The 19,380-nt window shown below is 55.0% G+C and overlaps 5 protein-coding genes and 1 pseudogene across 6 annotated transcripts, besides 1 other annotated feature; 2 read left to right on the forward strand and 4 right to left on the reverse strand.

The window, feature by feature from the left end:
* Positions 1-440: 440 nt before the first annotated feature.
* NCS54_00157500 (Protein kinase domain-containing protein) lies at positions 441-2,666 on the reverse strand (the record flags this gene model as incomplete). Its single annotated transcript, XM_053147199.1, has 5 exons — positions 441-1,497; positions 1,615-1,859; positions 2,006-2,056; positions 2,192-2,574; positions 2,627-2,666. 5 exons carry the CDS (start codon positions 2,664-2,666, stop codon positions 441-443), a joined length of 1,776 nt encoding a protein of 591 aa, XP_053003174.1.
* A 3,629-nt stretch (positions 2,667-6,295) lies between these two features.
* On the reverse strand, positions 6,296-8,021 carry NCS54_00157600 (Hypothetical protein; the record flags this gene model as incomplete). Its single annotated transcript, XM_053147200.1, has 5 exons — positions 6,296-6,768; positions 6,819-7,233; positions 7,283-7,322; positions 7,394-7,860; positions 7,917-8,021. 5 exons carry the CDS (start codon positions 8,019-8,021, stop codon positions 6,296-6,298), a joined length of 1,500 nt encoding a protein of 499 aa, XP_053003175.1.
* A 1,748-nt stretch (positions 8,022-9,769) lies between these two features.
* On the reverse strand, positions 9,770-10,699 carry NCS54_00157700 (annotated as a pseudogene). The gene is made up of 3 exons: positions 10,693-10,699; positions 10,395-10,631; positions 9,770-10,341 (listed from the first exon to the last, which is right to left on the reverse strand).
* Positions 9,770-10,699: a sequence feature.
* A 1,386-nt stretch (positions 10,700-12,085) lies between these two features.
* NCS54_00157800 (Hypothetical protein) lies at positions 12,086-14,302 on the reverse strand (the record flags this gene model as incomplete). Its single annotated transcript, XM_053147201.1, has 1 exon — positions 12,086-14,302. One exon carries the CDS (start codon positions 14,300-14,302, stop codon positions 12,086-12,088), a length of 2,217 nt encoding a protein of 738 aa, XP_053003176.1.
* Positions 14,303-15,883: 1,581 nt separating this feature from the next.
* NCS54_00157900 (Hypothetical protein) lies at positions 15,884-17,311 on the forward strand (the record flags this gene model as incomplete). Its single annotated transcript, XM_053147202.1, has 3 exons — positions 15,884-15,953; positions 16,086-16,348; positions 16,502-17,311. The coding sequence occupies 3 exons, from the start codon at positions 15,884-15,886 to the stop codon at positions 17,309-17,311; spliced, it is 1,143 nt and encodes a 380-aa protein (XP_053003177.1).
* A 616-nt stretch (positions 17,312-17,927) lies between these two features.
* On the forward strand, positions 17,928-19,049 carry NCS54_00158000 (Aldolase-II domain-containing protein; the record flags this gene model as incomplete). The annotated part of the gene is made up of 3 exons (XM_053147203.1): positions 17,928-18,331; positions 18,396-18,912; positions 18,969-19,049. The coding sequence occupies 3 exons, from the start codon at positions 17,928-17,930 to the stop codon at positions 19,047-19,049; spliced, it is 1,002 nt and encodes a 333-aa protein (XP_053003178.1).
* Between the last annotated feature and the right edge of the window lie 331 nt (positions 19,050-19,380).

The raw sequence follows: 19,380 nt of genomic DNA on the forward strand, positions 1-19,380 counted from the left end.
GGATCATGTTGCCCAAAAGGATATTTGCCCTCCGTCACTCTCCTGTGCTCTCCTCTCGACACGCACGTCAAAAGACAAGCCCGCCTTGGGACTTATAATTACACGACATGAAGAGCCTGCAAATCGTCTCGAGTCCCCAAAGGCCAGCCAGCATCATGTCATTACCCGATACTCCGTGCGCCACAATGCAAGTCAGTCTCGTCTCAGTAATCTGATCCTCCCCTGTTCACATGAGCCATTGGGCTCCGACCCGTCGGGCCTCCAATCGTCTTCCCGATAATCTGGACCAGGACAAGAATGTGCAACATCCACCCCAGGGCCCTCTTCTAATGATGGCCCTCTAACATAAATCCAACTTCTGTAGAACGCCTGTCAAGAGGCTGAGCCTTAACTGGCGACTCTGTTGCTGAAGCGCCCCTCGACTCTATATCAATGGGCCCCTATGCCCCCATGATGGGAACCTTCTTGTTTCTCTTGCCCAACAACGTGGCGTTCTCCAGGTTCAACTCAAAAGCGCCACGCTGGCGATTCCGGTCTCGTACTTGTTGCCGGGCTGCAGCAGCCACAGCCGCCGAGTGCTGACCGTATCCCCTTTCAGTGCGCTCACGCTCCCGTCCTCGAGTTTCGTGGTGTTGTTCTTGGTCTCGGATGTTGGTTTTTCGCATGCTCTGCTCTAGAGCCTGGGTCGCTGCATTCGGCTTGGCTGCCGCGTTGGTGTCTTGTCCGTCGATTTGCATGACATCCTCATCCTCCTCATCCTCTTCGTTGAGGGCGCCAATGAATCTTGCGGGGCCACCCTTGGCACCGACCTGAGCTCTCCGCTTGCCCTCCTCTTCTTGGCGGTGCACGGCGTAGCCAACATCAAACACCTCGCGAAGGTTGACGGCGCCAGGAGATCGGAAGTCGTAGCGCTTACCAGCATCCTCGAACTTGGTCGCGTCAAAGGCTCGGAGCACCTCGGGCTTCTTCTTCTCCTCACGGGGAGTGGGTCCGTTTCCACGGATCCAAGGGTGCGCCAGGAATTCTGTAATCGTGTATCTCTTCTCAGGGTCCACCGTCAGGAGGTGGCTGATGAGATCCTGGGCAGACTTGGAGATGTCGTCCCACCAAGGTGATAGGAAGGTGTATTGGCCCTTAGCCACCTTCTCTGTGAGCACCTCGATGCTCTCATCGTAGAATGGTGGGAAACCACAGAGTAGTGTGTACAGCACACAGCCCAGCGCCCACATGTCGACTGACTTGGAGTACCGCTCATCCTTGACGATTTCGGGGGCCGTGTAGCCAACTGTTCCACAAGGCGTCATGGTCTGGTTGTCCCAGACAATCTTGGAAAGGCCAAAGTCGGCAATCTTGATCTGGCCGATGCCGCCCGCGCCCTGGCCATGGATGAACTCGCCCTCGTCGGCCTTGTCCTCATCGCCGGGCTGCTTGGGCTTGGGGTGCTTGGACGGCACAAAAGGAATGGGGTTGAACAGGATATTCTCGGGCTTGATGTCACTAGCAAGGGGTCAGCTATCTCATCCAAGGCCGTGCAGGGGCGAATGACGTCAGGAGGGGCATCACCATTTCTGGTCTCTGACATCAACCACCAGGCAGAAAAAAATCATGACATACCGATGAACAACACCCTTCTCCTCGTGGAGATACTCGAGGGCCTTGGCGACCTGGACAATGACGTGTCGGGAGAGCTCTTCACTGAAGTATGTCAAGCGGACAATCTGGTGGAAGAGCTCGCCTCCAGGGGCAAGCTCAAGAACAATGTAGTAGTACTGCCGTGACTCGGAGAACTCGACAAGCTTGATAATGTTGGGGTGGTCAAGTTGGCGCATAATTTGCACCTCCTTGAGAATGTTGGATCGCTGCGTTCAGGTTAGTATTCTGTTTAGCTCATCCGCGAGTCTGCAGGCCAATTATCCTCGTCGGGAAGACAACGGAAATAAGTGAAAATCCGACGAGGATGGCGGCTCAGACGTTAAAGAAATAATTAAGAGAAATCTTCTCGCACCTCTGCTGCCTTTGGGACTTTCTTGAAGTCTGGATGTAAATGCTTGTTTCCCTATGAAGGGGACAACCCCGTGGCGTTGGTAAATGGGGACAAAAGAGAGAATACGCCAAAAGCAAGCAAGAAACACACGCATTTAAAAAAAGGAGAAAGGGCGACGCAGATATAGACGGCCCTGGGCAAGCTCACCTGCATGCTGTTCATCTCGTACTTGCGTACGACCTTGATGGCGACTTCGCCTCTCTCGCCAGTGGTGTCGCGGGCACGGTAGACGTTGCTGAAGGCGCCGTCGCCCATCTTGTCGACGAGCTCCCAGCGCTCGAGGCCAGGGTAGCGAGGGAACTTGCTCTTACTGGCGTTCTCCTCGGCGACGAGCTTGGCAAGCTTCTCATCATCGTAGCGCTTCTTCTTGCTCGAGCACTCCTCGTTTGCGTAGTCGTCGGCGGGATCTCGTGCGCTCGAATGTCCGTGGCCGGGGTCGCTCGCATTCTTGTGCTGGGCAGCCGCAGGTTGTTGAGAAACCTCGTTCTTACGCGGCGACTCGTCAGGGTTTCCGGCGCGAGCCTGCTTGCCTGGAGCACGAGAGTCAGCGCTGGTGCTACACTGGCCAAAGAGGCGACTTACCGTGCCGGATAAAATTCTTTAGCTGTTGAATGGTGGACATGGCTGTCGAAATTGTCGCCTAGGCGCGACAAGCCGCCTTGGGAGAGAAGTTTGGACCTTGGGTCTACTACCGTAGCAAGACGGAGGACAACGGAGTTTGCCACAAAAGTCGGGGTTAGGAGCTCGTGGTCGCTAGCTTGAGCGTGGTTCTCTGGTCTAGTCTAGGGCGCGGTTTGCCGTCTAAGTCGTGCGAGTCGTGATGGTAGTCGTCGGGCGTGTGTTGAGTGTCGCAGAGCTCAACAGTCTGGAGAGACAGGCCAGGTCAGGACAAGACAGGACAGGAAACAGGGCTGGCTGAGCTGCGGATGATGCGGGGTTTAACAGGTCGCAGAAGGGAGCTCTACTCTAGTGGAGCGTCTGGTAGGGGATCTGACGTCGTACAGTGGCAGTGGCGTGTGGTAGAGAATGGGACAGGAACTGAAGTAGTGTCGAAGAGGAGAAGATCAAGGTTGAAGAGCAAGGCGTAGTAGGTTTGGAGAGGAAGAGATGGATGGATGGAGGTGAGAAAGCAGAAAAGGATGGAATTAGGTGACTGCCTTGTGGTTGGTGGTTGCTAATAAGAGCCCAGTTCTTTTTTTGATGGGGGGCGGGAGGTCAAGAGATTTGAGAGGTGACGACGGAGCGGAGGGACCTAAAGAATGGGAAAGAGTGGGCAGCCCAGCCCAGTACCAGTGCAGCAAGGCAAGCCCACTTTCAGTGGCAGTTTTTAGCAGGATTCTAGGCCAGCGCCAGCCCAGGCGGATGGGGTGGAGATGGAGATGGGGCGTCCGCGTCTGCGTCTGCGTCTGGTTCTGGTCCCAGCGAGAAACCTGGAAATAGGTTGGATTGGATCCAGGGGGTTTAAACGGAGAGTCTGGGGGTGAGGTGAGGTGAGGTCACTGATGAGATGGAAGTGAGAGATGAAAAAGCCACAGCTTCGGGGCCGTTGTTTGAACCGATAGAGTGGAAACAGACAGCCTGGGACAGACAATGTTGGGATGAAGCCCAGAAAACTGGTGGTAAGAACGGCGTGTCCGGCGGCTGAGATGAGACGGGGCCGTGCTGAAAAAAACAAGGCGTGACGTTGACGAACCCTGTTGTAGAACGTTGAGATGGATTGAATTCAAGCCGGTAGTGGCAGTTGACAGAGGGTGGAAAATAATTACAAAGCAAAGAGTTGAAAAGAGTCAGGGCATTCTCGAGCATCAGATTCGAGTCAAGTCATGGGGTGGAACGTGATGTGATGAAGAAAGGTGACGAACTGAGACCAAAAGACGAGATACGGCACCCGTGACGGGAAGCACCAAATGTCCGGGGGCATTCATCACGGAAGCGGCAGTACCTCGACGGTACAGTACATTGCATCCATTACACCCCCAGTGAAGCGAACGCCTACGGGAATGACACAAGCTAAAGAAGGGTCCAGGCCGCCAAAGCCGCCGCGGAGGCTGCACACCTCGACACCCATTCCTCTACGAGGACATGATGATGGCATCACCCTCCGCATTCCCTTGTTGAGTGGGCTAATCGGTAGGTAGCCACCATGTGCCTCTGCATGTGCTCTGTGGCATCATGACTTTTGCCTATTGCTCTCTACAGTACAGCACAATACAATGTCTTTTCGCCAGCGATGCACAGCTGACAAACCCTCATTCCTGGACGCTGGTGTTCTCTCAAAGAAACTACAGGCTACAGCTGGGAATCGTGCTTTGGCGAGATCTCCGCCCCGCCCCGTTATGACGCTGCCGACGACGTCATTTCCCTGTCGCCAGCGGGCATTGTACAGCTTGACCCTCCAATCACGGCCCCTGGCTGAGCTGCACGCCTTCTTGGCTCCCCGGGAGGGTCGCTGAAATCACAGCCCGAGCACGCGCAGCTTCAATTCATTCATGGATCACAGCCCGAGAGCGACAGCAACATGGGACACTACGCTAGGAAGTAGCCACTGACCGTTCCTGCTCCAAGGTTAGGTTCCCCGGCTACAGCGGTCCCATCGGGTCCCAGTTCCCAGTTCTCCATCCATCCATCGATGCAACTCGAGGCTTGTGATGATGGACTCTTTTTTGTTTACAGTATTATCTCGAGGCTAATCATTTTAGATCTCTCCACTGTCGAGACGTTTTTTTCTCTTGGCAGGCATCAGCTTGTTTCTTTTTCTTTCCCTCATTATTTTACATCCATGGTGTCGCCAAGCAGATCCGTTCCTCGACGGACGAGTCATGGAAGACCACCTGCATCACTGACTGACTATTGCTTTATTTCTGCAACAAGAATGGAAAATGTTGACCTTGGATGCTGATCATGACGAAGCACCGCGATACACCTGCATACGGTGCAACACAGAGCCAGCAGCAGGCTGTCCCTTCACTGAGGCTGGCCCGGATCAACTTCTTGCTGTCGCTTCTGGCAGACACACGCAACGTCAGCCCAAAACCGGCTTTTGGGTTTGGGGAGCGGGGGCTTGCCGCTTGGCTTTTGCGTCTCTGACAGGGTCATCCAATGCTTTGATGCCATCCATCCCATGCCCCATGCCCTCCATCGGCTGCCCGTCGACTCGGACGTGCCAATGTCCCCGTGAAGGTTGCCCTTGGCCGGGTCTGGACCTCGTTTGGACCCTGGCTGCATACTGTACTTGTACGAAGCCAGGGCTGACCATGTCTCGTCTCTCGCTGTACCGTACGGATAACTCCCTCAGCTCGATACGGTGTCGTGTTGCTTGCCGACTCTATTTCTGCTTGCCCGTCACTGATTTGACGGCACAGCTGTTGGTGAAAACTCTTTTTCACTCTTGAAACCGCACTAGGTGCATGTTGCACGTTGGCTCTCTTCGGGCCTTGGCCTGTACCTGGCCATCATCTCCATCCTCAACCCAGCACATCCTGGCCATCTCCAGTCTAGACCAATGTTCGCCCGGGATCTCATGTCTTTGCCAGCCCGGCATTTCCGCCCATCAAAATGCCGCCATCTGAGACTTCAATGCGAGGGGGATTCGAAAGGAATTTCTCTTTGGGGACTCTGGCGCCCATAAGCGCTATGACGCGGCTCTCTCGCTTCGTGGGACGTCTCTGACCAAAATAGACGAGACAGATGCGTCTTGATGTGATGTCATGACGCGGCTGGCGCCTGATGTTCAACACTTGCTGATATCATTCACCGGAACTCACGAGCCTGTCTTAGCCACTTGACGTTATCTCTCAGATCTAAGATGGATGTCGAGTGTTACCTTGCCCTTGGCATCTAGACGCATGCTATTAATGGCAGCTTGGAAGTGATCACGCCCTGACTAGCATGGATCTTTGAACAAGGCGCGTCAACGACATACGCCTTTGTCGTCAGCGTCTTAGACAATGCGTCTGTGCCTTGCTTGATATTCCTAGATATGGAATGCAGGTCCCCTGATCCTCTCGATACTGCTAGTTGCACTTTGCTTTCAACAACTTGTATTCGAAACTACTCTCATCGATAACACGAAAACTCGACACAAAGATGTCACATATACACAGCGCCTGAACGACGCAGATCATTGCTATCAACACAATCATACATCATAAAACATCACGCCGAGCACGTCAAACTCCTATGCCTATCTTGGTTCACTTTGTACGTAAATATATCGCAGAAAAACGCACCGCTCCCGCGCAGCTTCCGGTCCTACAACTTGAAGCATCGATATGGGACTTCGTGGCTCTCTGCGTACGACCGGAGCTGCCTGTTCTTCCAGCCGTAAAACACCCTCAGGCCTAGAGCCACGATGGCCACGAACATCAGCAGTGCCGCGTTGACCCAGTGGCCGGTTGTGAAGCCGTCGTCGCGCTCTGATGTCTTGTAGATCCATACGCCGGGGATCTGGCCGATACCGCCACCCAGACTCACGTTGATGGCGATGGCGAGACCGGTTGACGCTGTTGTGAAGACGTTGGAACTGAGCCATCCCAGCATAGGCGGTATACATGAGAAAGAACCTGCCGTTGCCAAGATGAGACCGCCGTACCGTGCCTTGTAGGCGTGGACGGGTAGAGCTGCTGATACGATGAAGCCGATGGCGCCAACGGTCGAAGCCATGGCTGTGTGGACGCCTCGAGCGTTGAAGTGATCCGCCGACCACGCCACCAGTACCTGACACACTGCATATATAATCAGCACCATTCTCTGTTCAACTACTCGAAAGACTTACCGTATGCAATGGCCCACGGAGGCACGGTCATCAGCTGGGCCTCGGGGTCAGCAAAATCCAATCCCACTGTGATGGACGGCGCAAACAAGCTCAGACTGGCAAAGGCCGGGCCTGAGGCAAAGTAGATGGCGTAGTGGGCGTACAGGCGCCAATCCGTCAAGGTCTCGCGAGCCTCGGCCCAGGTCATGGCGGGCTGCGACTCCTTACTACCCTCATAGTACAGCCGGTGGATGGCCATGTCCTTTTCGGCCTCGGACAGCCACTTGGCGCGCTCCGGGTAGTCGGGCAGGAAGAAGAGCACCAGGAAGGCGGCCAGACAGGACGGGATGCCCTCAAGGATGAAGAGCCAACGCCACCCTGACAGACCGCCCGTGCCGTTCATGTGGCCGATGCCGTAGGCGATTGCGCCGCCGAACTAGACAGTGTAAGTCGCTAGACAAGTTGTTCATTTAAGGTTAACTCACTGCGCCGGCAAGTGTCGCCGATGCCAGGATAAAGGCAACCCTGCATGCTGTAAGTATCTGCTGTCGTGCCAAGCCGGACCAAAGGCTCATGAACCCCTCGGCCAAACTCACCTAACACTGCGCTCGTCGTGCTTGTACCAAAAGGTCAGGTAGTAGACCAAGCCGGGGAACAGGCCGGCCTCGAAGGTGCCGAGCAGGAATCGCACAGCGGTGACGCTGGCAAAGCTGTTTGTCGCGGCCGTGAGGATTGTCATGGCGCCCCAGCAGAACATGAGGAAGGCGAGCCATCGGCTGGGACGCAGCTTCTTGAGGAGGATGTTGCTGGGGACCTCGAAGATGGCGTACGAGACGAGGAAGACCATGAGCGAGTTTACAAACTGCTGGTCCGTCATTTTGGTCTCATGCTGCATGTCGTCGTTGGTGGACAGGTTGAGGACCATGGCGTTGCCGATGTTTGTTCGGTCGAGGAAGGAGAGGAAGTAGATGGCGGCCGAGAGCGGGATGATGCGCAGGTCCTGCTTCCAGAGCAGGTCGCGCTCGAGGGGGCTCATGTGTACATCGTAGTGGACGGGGAGTTCCTAAGGGAACATCGTTAGAGGTGAGTCTGTGAGAGTCGAAGTGGTTGAGGTATTACATCGTCTTTAAGAATGGTCGAATCGACGTCGTCGACGGCTGCGGGAGGAGGAAACGGGATGGGGATGGGAATCTTTTCGGGAGGAGTGGCGGCCATGGTCGACATTGCCGCGCGCCGTCAGCGGCGGCCGTTTAAAGAGGCACCGAAGATGATGTCGTCGAGTTTCGTCTTTGATGGTCGGCGATCGGCAGGGGACAGAGGCGAAAGGATGTGTGGTACGGGCGACCCCTTTCTGGTGGATGGGCGATTATTTAACGCGGCGCGACAAAAAAAAAAGAAGAAGCTATACTGGTTGTAAAGAGGGACAAGACCCAGAAAACAAGAAACGCCAAGGACGAAGGGGCCTATATATATCGTGATCTGGCCGGGGGTGGCGTGGTAGTAGAAGAGATGTGATTGAGATAAGAGAGCGAGAAATGAAATGCTTTTTTTTTCTTGTCCGTCTTGGTTCTCCAGTTCTTTTTTTGCGAACAGCACCACTTTCAAGCGCAGGCCCATGGACACCGCCGACTCAGACTCGCTCGGGATGAGAGGAAATGCGGGGGAGAAAGAGTGTGTCGGCGGCCATGGATGAGCTCCAAGGCAAGGATCCACTGCCGATCAGATCACATCAACACTTGAGAGGTCCAATGACTCGCAGTGGCGCCATGGGTCTTTCCTTTTCGTCTCTTGTGTGTGTCTCTTTCTCTCTCTACAGAGGTTGAGACTTGAAACAAGGTTATATGTAAGCCGAGACTGCAGAGAGCTTGTCTTTATTCCCGAACACCATGGCCGCCGAGCTGCAGAAACACGCGACATGACCCTCAAGTGCGGCGTGTCTGCGCGGGGATGCCTGTTTTAAAATGAATAAGAGGCAAAAGAGCCCTGTCTCACAAGCGGAACCTTTATGTCCCCCTCCCCTTGTCTTGTCCACTTGCTTTGGTTGAGTGACGAGACTATGGACGGGGAGAGACAAGCGAACCGAGCCCGAGGCGGCTACCCCCACCCGAGACCTTCAAATCCCACCCTTCACGCGCAGCACGCGACTCGAAGAGAGTGAAAAAAGTCTTTAGAGGGCGAGCGACAGGAAAAAAACTCATCACAGACAAGGTCCGCCCGGCAATCCAATTGTCAAGCCTGTTGGCGAGCGGGGGCCTCCAAGAAGGATGCTACAAGGGCAGGGGAAGTTATTATTCAAGGCTGCCCAATGCGCGGAAAGGCGGACGTTGCCGTCATGACCCGATGGCTGATTATTCCCGAAACGGCGTTTGAGTGAGAATCCCAACTGACTCACTTTCATTCTTTCTGCAGCTCGTTTTTTCCCGACCCAATTGCAGCCGCCGTGGCACAGGGCTCCGCCCGTTATTTCCTAGACGGGTCGACGGCCTTCGGCTCCGGGCCCGGAGTGGGGCACCCTCCGGTCCCGGAGTAAGACAAGGTCATGCGCTCTCACATTCAATTGTCCGGGGAAAATAATAAACGCGAAAAGATTAGCCATGGGGTGCGAGATTACGAATCACAAGAGTCCACTTGGCTACGAGTTACCCAGATCGAGTATCCCGAAAGATAGAGGTTGATGCATTAGAGACTATCAACGCTGTGCAACCATCCCCCTCTCGGTAGTCCTTTTCCCTCCTCTCTCTCTCTTTTATTTGGAATCTTTGAAAGGGTTGCCCGACCTCGGGACGAGGTTCTGCATCCTTGGAGGTCAGTTGATCGTCAATGGTCGCGTTGCGCCGGCCGCGGGTTTAAGGATACCGAAAATGCCTGATGTCGCCATCATGCTTGTATTGTACTGTAACCGTCACATCAGTTGACTAACTGAACTGCCGTACAATGACGTTCGTCTATCTATGCGCAGAAGATCATCCACATTAATCCTCCGACGGCCAGACTAACCATGCCATGACCATGCACATCTTTAACCCAGCGCCAACCCACAGCGCACCCGCGATCCCGACCGAGCTCTGAGCAAAGAGTCCTCCCACAACGACGCCTAGCAACAGTAGTAGCGGCGCCAGAGCCCTCTGGTTCCTCGGCACGTTGTCAAACTTGAACAGGTTGCTGTCGGAAAACAGGTCGCAGTACGCGCTCGTCAGAACCACGCTGATGAGGGCGTCCCGTCGGAGCACCCGGCTCGTCACTGCTTGCCCACAGCCCTGGAACGCCATGAGCGAGATGGGCACGAGCACGTTCCACGCGAGGTCGTCACCGCCCGGGGGATCCGCGCCAACGATGATGGCCGCCGCTGCTGTGAGGAGGGCTTGTATTGTGAAGGAGGCGGCGAGGACCCAGCGGCGTCGCGGAGAGAAGTGATGGTGGAAGCGGCCAAAGACAAAGGATCCGAGGCAGAAGGCGGCGATGGATACGGCTGACTTGATGAGCCTGGGGCCTGGTGTTGTTGTTGCCAAACTTGCGAGGCCGAGACCGACATACACCGTGTTTCCTATTCAGGACTTGTCAGCCCTGTGTGTTTCGGTGAGTTGAAGTAAGACCAACCTGTCTGCATAGACACAAACGTGCCCCAGACCTGTATCGAGGCGCTGTCGAGGAGTCCGGTCACGACATAGCAGGCGAGGAGAATTGCGTCTGTCCACGAGAAATGGAGGTCGTCTACCAGATGACTTCTCAAGCCGGTCCGTTGCCGTTTCGAAGAAAACCCTCCTAGGAGCGGCGTCTCTTCATCCGTCCTTCCGACGCCGTTGGCCGTTGTGCGGTGCATGACGAAGACAAAGACTGATTCCCTTTTGGTCTCGGCTCACTCAGCCGCGGAAACAAAGTAACAATATAAACTTACTCTGCACCTCTGAACGAGCACGAGACCAGATTCCTTCAACGATTCAAAGTTGGGCAGTAAACGAAGGACGTTTAAAAGGCCCCAAGGCAAACTTTTGTTCCGATGACGACAGTTCCTCGCCAAGCTTAGTGTATACCCACTTTCCTCGGTCAAAGGCCATGCCCCGTGGCAAAGATAGGAATGGTTACAACGGCACTAAAGGCTAACCGATGCGTAGCATTCCGTTCGTGATAAGCTGGCCTGGGCATTTTTTTGTGAGTTGTAAGGCTGCAAGGGCATGACTCGAGGTTTTGCTTCGTTAGTTCCATGATTGTGTATGGCCTCAAAACTAGACCCTCAGTGTTTTTTTCCACGTGAAGAGCAGATGGGAAATTCGTGCTAGACTACCGGATTCACATGCTCAAGACATGTCTCACGAACGGTACTTGGGGGAACCCTGGTGGTTCAGTCCCATAAAAACAGATGTTGGAACAAGGAGGCCGTCTTACAAAATTGGACTGGAACTCTATCTCCGGTTGTGACCTTTGTGTCTGTGCCCAATGTGAATTTTTCCTGTCCCGATACCGCTTTGAAGTTGAACCTGTCACTGTCCACAGTAATAAACCATGCCCAGGTTGGTACGCTGCTGCTGTCAAGATACCTTCATGTTGTTGGCCCAGCCGAGCTCAACCACACAGGACAAGATCCGACAAGAAGGAAATACTAGGAGTGTAGTCGTTGGCTATGACTAAGGCTAGAAGATGCATCAACGCTTTTTGGGTTCGCTTCCTTTGGGAATATGATTCATCCCCGTGCTAATGACACCGCCACTCCCTCGTTTTCAACACGTCCATGTTATAGAATGGTCTAGAACAGTGAGATGATGCCCAACCGACGATACAATACCAATCCTGTGGGGTTCTTGCCCGTACAAGTTGACAAGGTCTATCGGCTACGACCTCGCCTATTTCTCACCCTTGCTCCTCGGTCATCTTACCGATGCCGGAACCTTCAGACCGATCGGTGAGGAACAGAACCCCTGCTACTCATTGGCCCTATGCAACTCGATGGTGTCCAAGGATGCCGTTACGATAGGGCCTATGGGTGAGTTGTTGAACATCTCGTCTTCATGTCAACATGGTCTGTACATCGTTCACCACTCGCAACTCGTCCATGGACAATCAAAGCAAACTCACACATCACAAGGAAGCATTCAGGAGCATTGGTTGAGATAACAAGAAGTCTCCGGACCCACGTAATCTCGTTCAGACATCAGACATGGAGCCGGCCAATAAATTTACTATACACAAGAAGTTATATAATCCAAGAAAGTTGAAAACATCAAGCCTGTTCGTCTCCTTATTTTTTGCTCTCCAGCTGCCTTCTCAGCAGCTCAACTCTTTGCTGCTCGTATTTAGAAGGAGGGAGCAGCGGTGGCAGTCACGTAGACGGTATGGGTGACAGTCTTGGTGCTGCACTGGCTCTTGACCTGGTTGCCGGAACCCCAGGGGTAGCCGGAGGGGCGGGGGCGGCGGGTAGGACGGGTCTTGCGGGTGCGGGTGCCAGTGGGAACCTGGGTGGCAGAGGGAGCCTGGGCAGCCTCGGTGGTAGCCCCAACGGCCTCAGAGACGGGCTCCTCATCGCAGTCCTCATCATCACCAGCCTCAGGGGCAGCGGACTCGGTAGCAACGGGGGACTCGGCGTCAGTGGCAGCAGGCTGAGAGGGCGTGATGACCACAGAGGAGGGCTCCTCGTCGCAGTCCTCATCATCGCCAGTCTCAGGGGCAGCAGACTCAGTAGCAACGGGAGCCTCAGCGTCAGGGGCAGTGGTGGCAGCAGGCTGAGAGGGCTTGATCACCACAGAGGAGGGCTCCTCAACAGCAATGTCAGAAGGCTTGATCACGACGGAAGAAGGCTCCTCGACGGCGATGGAGGTGGGCTCCTCAGCAGCGGCAGAGGAGGCAGCGTCGTTGGTGGGCTCGGGCAGGACATTGGTGACATCCTGGGAGACAGAGGCGAAGGAAGGGCGGGGAGCACCCTCGGGGACGGTGGCAGACTCCTCGGTGGACTCCTCAACGGCCTGGACAGAGGTGGGCTCTACAGCAGCAGGGGTGGACTGGACAGCGCTGGGCTTGGCAGAGCTGGCAGCAGCAGACTTGGTGGCAGCGGGCTGAGAGGCAGCAGCGCTGGAAGCAGGAGTAGAACCAGAGCCAGAGCCAGAACCGGCACCGTTGGACATGCAGGCGAAAGAGATCTTGGTGACGTCGGAGCCCTGGGTAGGGCCATCGAGAGACCAGGCCATGTTGACGTAGGGCCAGCAGATGCGGCCGTCAGCCATGGTGACCATATCACCAGCAACGTAGGTGTCATCAGAAGAGATGGGCTCGCCAACCTTCTTGCCCTTGGAGTCGACGAGCTGGAACTTGGTACCGGCGAACTTGCCCTTGCAGCCCATGGCCTCGAAGGGGCAGACAGGGTTGGAGATCTCCTCCCAGGTGACGAGGGCGTTGGAAGCATCGAAAGCAGCGGCGTGAGCGTTGGAGCAGTCATTGGCGCCCTCAGTGACCCAGTTGACCTGGCTGTCACCATCGGCGGCACCGACCTCAGAAGTAGCCTGCTCACCGACGAGGGTCTTCTTGTCCGAGAAGAGGGCGATGGCGACGTTGCGGTTGTTGGTGCGGTTCTGGGCCTTGGTGTAACCCTGGCCCATCCAGTCGTTGAGGGTCAGGTCAATAGCACCACGGGAAACCCAGGAGAAGATGTAAGAGTCGGAGCCAATGAAGCGAGCGAGAGAGCTGTAAGAGCCACCCATTCCGCCCATGGGCTCGTTGCTGCCACCGTTGATGGTCATCTCGTTGGAGACCTTGACACCGTTGTTGCCCATGCCCTGGGTCTCGGTGTTGAGCCAGATGGCACCCTGGTCCTCAGCGCAGAGGGAGGCGAAGGGAGGCTCGTCGGCCTCCTCAAAGGCAATACCGGTGTTGTGGGAGCAGCCCCAAGAGGAGGAAGCACCGGCAATCTCCTCGATCTTACCGTCGGTGGTGATGTACCGGATGGCATCACCAAAGTGGCCCGAGGCGGAGCCAGAGTAGGAGGTGACGACGATGTAGGCGGCGTAGTAGCCGGCCTTCTCGGAGAAGACGAGGTCACCGTTGATATCGGGAGAGGCAAGAGAGTCTCCGCCAAGGCCGGAGCCACCGAGGAGGGTGCGGAAGGTCTGCTTGCCGTTGGTGTACTTGTAGAGCACGGGGAGGGGGTCCTTGGACTCTCCAGAGACGACCTCGTTGGTCAGGATGGCAAAGCCGTCATTGTGGGCAACAAGACCACCGGCCTCCTCACCAGCCTTGATGGTGACGGGAGTGCCAACAGCGGCAAAGGTCTTGGGATCAACACCCTGGACGTGAACACCGGTACCGCTGGCATCGAGGTAGGCCAAGTAAGCGGTCTTGCCATCGGGGGAGACGGCGAAGGGAGTTCGGCGATGGTGAGGGAAACCGGTCCAGTAAGCCTCCTGAACGGGGTTGAAAGAGCTACCCAGAGTCAGGGCGTCGACGTGGTTCTCGAGCGAGGTGGAGGAGAGCTGAGCAGCCGCCAGCGCCAGGCCGGCAGCGAGGGTGAGAAGACGAGACATGGTGATGAACGACTTGTATAAGTAAACGACAGGAGTGAGTTAAGACGAAAAGGGAGTGTATGTAGTCAGTTGGACTAGTAAAGATCGTCGAAAAGAAACAAAAGAAGGTAATCGGGACTAGACCCCAGGTCAATCATCCAAAGCCAGCACTGGTTGAAGCTATTCTCTTCTCTTTCATTCTCGACCCGGGCGATATCAACTCTTTTAAAGAGCTTGAAGCCAGAGCTGACATGTTGAGGCCCCCGGCAGTTTCGGCCTCCGCCAAGCATCTCCAGACCGGCCGGCGAGCGGTGGAAAAATTCACGGCGCCCCGTATCCACGGAGATTTGGACCTCGAGGCCGGTCTCGAGCAGCCATTCATTTTACATCAGACAGTTAACGGGTGAGGGGTCACGATCCAGCATGGTTGTGCTGTTTCAAGCCCTGGTCATGCTTGTGTCAGCAATTCTTGGTCCTCAGCTCACCCAACCCGGCAGATACACTCGTCTTTGACTCTTATGCATCTTGCAGGCCCTGGCGTGGCAATTCGAGGCTGGTGGGCTCACTGTGAGTGGATCGCCAGCGGTCACCTGTCCCAACTGGGCCTAACGTGAGGCCTGAGTTTGTCTTTTGGGGACAACTCAAGAGGGGCGGTTTCGAATGGCGCTCTTTCTTGGTAAACGAGATGGAAGCAGGAGCATTGGTTCACGAGATGGCCGCATCAAAGAGAGTTTTCCAGGATGTGCTGGTCTGCTGTTGGTTGTCAGCAAGATGTTGGTCGTTGGTGTTGGTATTAGTGGCACTAGGTGTAATAGTCAGTCGAATCTCTATACACTCTGCATTATAGACTCTCGACTTTGCAGATCAGAACCAAACATTGATTGACAATAGCCTCGCTTCATCTGTTTCTGCTCAGCTGTTTTGCGGATAGAAACCGATACCGATGGGGCGTTTTACCCCTTTCTCGGGTAGCCTTAAGGGGGGCCCAGCCTTGACCAGGGGTTTCAGGGCCCCTTGTTTCGAGAGGTTTCGGCTCGATCCTCAACTACATGGGAAGATTCTCGAACGGCGTTCAAGACGGGCCAATTATCAAGGTTTCCGACTTTGGAGCGAGTATTCGGAAGCGGGTATAAAGATGAAAGGGTCCTTGAAAGGGAGACAAAAGTCTGGAGGGTTGCCAAGAATCTCAACCTCTGGGTGCGGACTCCGCAAACGTCCCGTCGGCTGGGCTAGCGCTTGTTCATCTGCCGAGTCGCAAACGAGAGTAGCAAATCATTTAGATGTAACCCGCCCTGTCCAGAAGTCGGATAGTCCGGAGAAGGGGAATGGCGCTGTCGTATTCAAGATGGATATGAAGAGAAATGGAATGTGTTGAATGTGAGTGATCCCGTGACAGCGCCTTTTCCCATACGAGCCCGTGTCGGTACCTCTACGGCCCAGCTTGTGGGGGAAGCTACAGGCGGCCGACCGCTGAAATTGCAAGCGGCTGTGCTGCTCACGTGCTGTAAATAGTCCCCTAATAGCCCGGCGGCTGCCGCCTTCAGACAGCCTGCGAGCCCTGACTAGGCCGGATTGGGTCGCCGCCTCAGTCATGGCTCAGTCATGGCACCCGCGTCCATTGTTGTCAACTCGTATCGAAGTCGCCATCAGCCACAACAAAAACGCGCGCGACGTACGTCCATCGTTGAATAGGAGGCAAAGCCTGATTGTTCTTTGTCCCCTCGATTTCCCATCCCTTTCATTCTCGTACATACATGAGCCTCTAAAGCACTCATCTCGGAGACAATCTCGTCTCCTTGTCCAGGATCCTTCATCTCCATCGTCGGCGTCGGCTTCGGTGTCAACATTCATCGGGCATCGGCTCACATCTCGCTCCCGATGATGCTCAGCTCTCTTGCTAAGCCCACAAGGAAGGGCATCAATGATGGCCTCCTCATTCTGGCCATGATTGGCGGTGTCATCTCTGTCATCTTGGCATTCATCGTCTTTATCGCTGGCACTACCATCATCCCTGGCAGTGGTGATAACCCCGATCATTTGTTCTGGAAGCCGTTGGCTCTGGTGACTGTGCGTGCCGCCTTTCTTTCTGTTGGCTCACTCATTCACTCACTCACTCACCACCCACAAACACCCATACTCATTCCATACTCATTCCATACTCATTCCATACTCATACTCTATCATCTCCATCTCAACCTGTCGAAACTAACCACCCTCTAGTTTGATGGACTCGTCCCCAACAATGACACATCCAAGTTCTTGGTGCAACTAAACTGGTACGCCAGCTCATTCGGCTGGGAGTATCCCAATGCCCCCAAGGACCTCCCCAAGGCTGGCATCACATCGTCAGGTCTACGATGGTCTTCCAACATCGTCAACGACCTCCACCAGATCGCCATGGACCTCAATCTTCCACAGGACACATGGGACTGCCCCAAGTTCGGAGCATACGAGGATCCTTGCGGCAACATCTTCTTTGAGGCATGGCGCTCCTACATGGTCCACGACGGCATGCCCATCTCCAGCTGGCTCCTCTGGATCATGGTGACGTCGGCCCTCGTCCTCGGATCTTGGACCATGGTACAGGAGTGGATGATTCAGAAGAGGCCGCACTGGATGAGGTGCCGGTGCATCATCGGCAAGAGATGGTGTCCCAGCCCCAAAGGCACCAAGGAGGAGATTGAGAACCACGACGACTTTGTGTGGGACAAGGTGCGGTTGTACTACTGGGCTCTCTCGGCCGCCTACTTTGGCACTGCCGCGGCCCACGCCTGCGTTACGTCGGTGTTTTTTGTCAAGTTCCTGGGATACTTGGAAGAGCGACTGCCCGAGGGCATCAGCATGCGCCCCAGGAGACGGATCGCCTCCGAAGTCCTGTTGTGGGTGGCTTTCGGCATAAGGTGTTTTAGTGCCCTGTGCATGGCCATCAGGTGGAAGCTGAGCCGGAGACCCAAGGGCTGGCTGGACGGGCAGAGCGTCGGTCTCGACGGCGACAGTGGAAGACCTGGTGATGCGCGTTATACTGACTAGATCTAAAGAGCGAGGACATGTACCATAATTGATAGAGCGAGCGAATCGTCGACTGTAATTTCAAGTTATCGGGACAGGGCATTGGAGGATCACAACCTGGGTAGAGATATGGCATGATGGAGATATTCAGCCTCAACTCCAAAACCAAGGCTTTACCTCGTGTATGTAACAACTTGATGAGGTCAACCCCAAGCCAAGTCCACCCCACGCTCCAATATGCCTATCTATCCGTTTAGTCACAACTCTTAACCTGACTCGCCAACTAACCCCCCTCGCTTGGCCAAATGGTCGCGCCCAGATTTGTCATGACTCTGCACCCCGCATTCGAACCAGATCCACCGACCTGCCGCAACGCGGTTGGAGGAGTAGTTCGCAGCTAACGGGCAACCCTAACTCTGTCTCTATCTCCAGAAGGGCGTGATCGGCTCGATATCTGACCTCCGGGCCGGCGCGGCCGGTCCGGTCATGGAGTTGATACAAAGGCTGAGCGAGGCCGCGCTCAAGGGAGATAGATTCGTCTTTTGCTAGTGATTCAGTGACTCGATTCAGTATTGTTGCTCTACACTTCAGTCCAAGGTTCAACTCATAACCCCCAGTCGACAGTCGCACACTTAAAATGCTCTCCTCGGCAACTCTCCGAGCTGCGCCCTTACGGCGGCTCATCACCAAACATGCCACACGCTCTCTCACCACCACTCCCAAACCACGCCTCATCACCGCCCCTCAAAAGGCTCCCTCAAAGCTCACCGTCCCGCGTTCAGCGTCTTTCGCCACCAGTGCCGAGGCCACGGCTCCCGCCCCCGAGACCGAGGTGAACACGAACTTTGCCGCCGTCGCCACGGGAGGCATCCCCTACCCCGGCATCCCCAAGATCGAGGACCCGTACCAGAAGCGACAATGGCAGCTGGAGCACATGGCTGGTGCGTTCCGTGTGTTTTCTCGGATGGGCTTCACTGAGGGAGCTGCGGGACACATCAGTGTTCGCGATCCTGTTGATCCCACTACCTTCTGGATCAACCCGTAAGTTGGCAATCTATGGCTCATCGATTACCCCTGAGGACTACATGACACTAACATGAGCCAGCATGGGAGTTCACTTTGGCATGCTCAAGGCCAGCGACATGGTGCACATCAACGAAGACGGCCAGGTCATCGGCGGCAACCGCGTCGCCGTCAACGCCGCAGGCTTCATGATCCATTCAGCCATCCACAAGGCACGCCCCGACGTGGACGCGGCCTGCCACGCGCACTCCAAGTTCGGCAAGGCGTGGTCGACGTTCGGTAAGCCCCTCGACATCATCAACCAGGACGCCTGCATCTTCTGGAACAACCAGAGCGTCTACTCCAGCTTTGGCGGCGTCGTGTTTGAGGACCAGGAGGGTGCTCGCATCGCTGAGGCGCTGGGGCCCAAGAACCGTGCTGTCATCTTGCAGAACCATGGTCTTCTCACTGCTGGTGGCACTGTTGATGAGGCGGCATATCTCTTTTCGCTCATGGAGAGGACGTGCGAAGTGCAGCTGCTGGTTGAGAGCAGTGGTCTTCCCAAGCAGATCATCGGCGACGAGGAGGCGCAGTACACATACAAGTACAACGCCGATCCAGTGAGTTTCTCTTACCATGACTCCCTACAGAATTGTGTGCTAATCTTGTTGTTTAGGAATCTCTATACACCGAGTTCCAGCCTGACTTTGAGTACGAGGTTTGGCAGTCCAAGGGAGAGCTCAAGTCGGGTTTCTAGAGGTTGATGAATGGTCTTTTAATGTCATGATGAAACTGTAACATGCATCTTGCTTCTAGAATAGGTTCTCTGCGTAATTTCCCCTTGCTAAAGAATGAAAGTCCTTTACTTTCCGTAAATCTGATTCGATGGTAATCACTTTAATCGGCCTTGTTCGTGATGACTATTCCAATGCCTTTCGGTGTCCGATAATTACCGACTCTAAACCAGAACTAGATATGTTGTGTCGTCGACTCTCCACGTCCCCTTGATATAGGTTGGCAGTCACCCATCATCCCATTCCTTTTGCTCCTTGACAGTTTCATCATCACCCGTGAGCTCTGGTCAAATT

This window comes from Fusarium falciforme, chromosome 1 (assembly GCF_026873545.1).
Source record: "Fusarium falciforme chromosome 1, complete sequence".
Lineage (NCBI taxonomy): Eukaryota > Fungi > Ascomycota > Sordariomycetes > Hypocreales > Nectriaceae > Fusarium > Fusarium falciforme.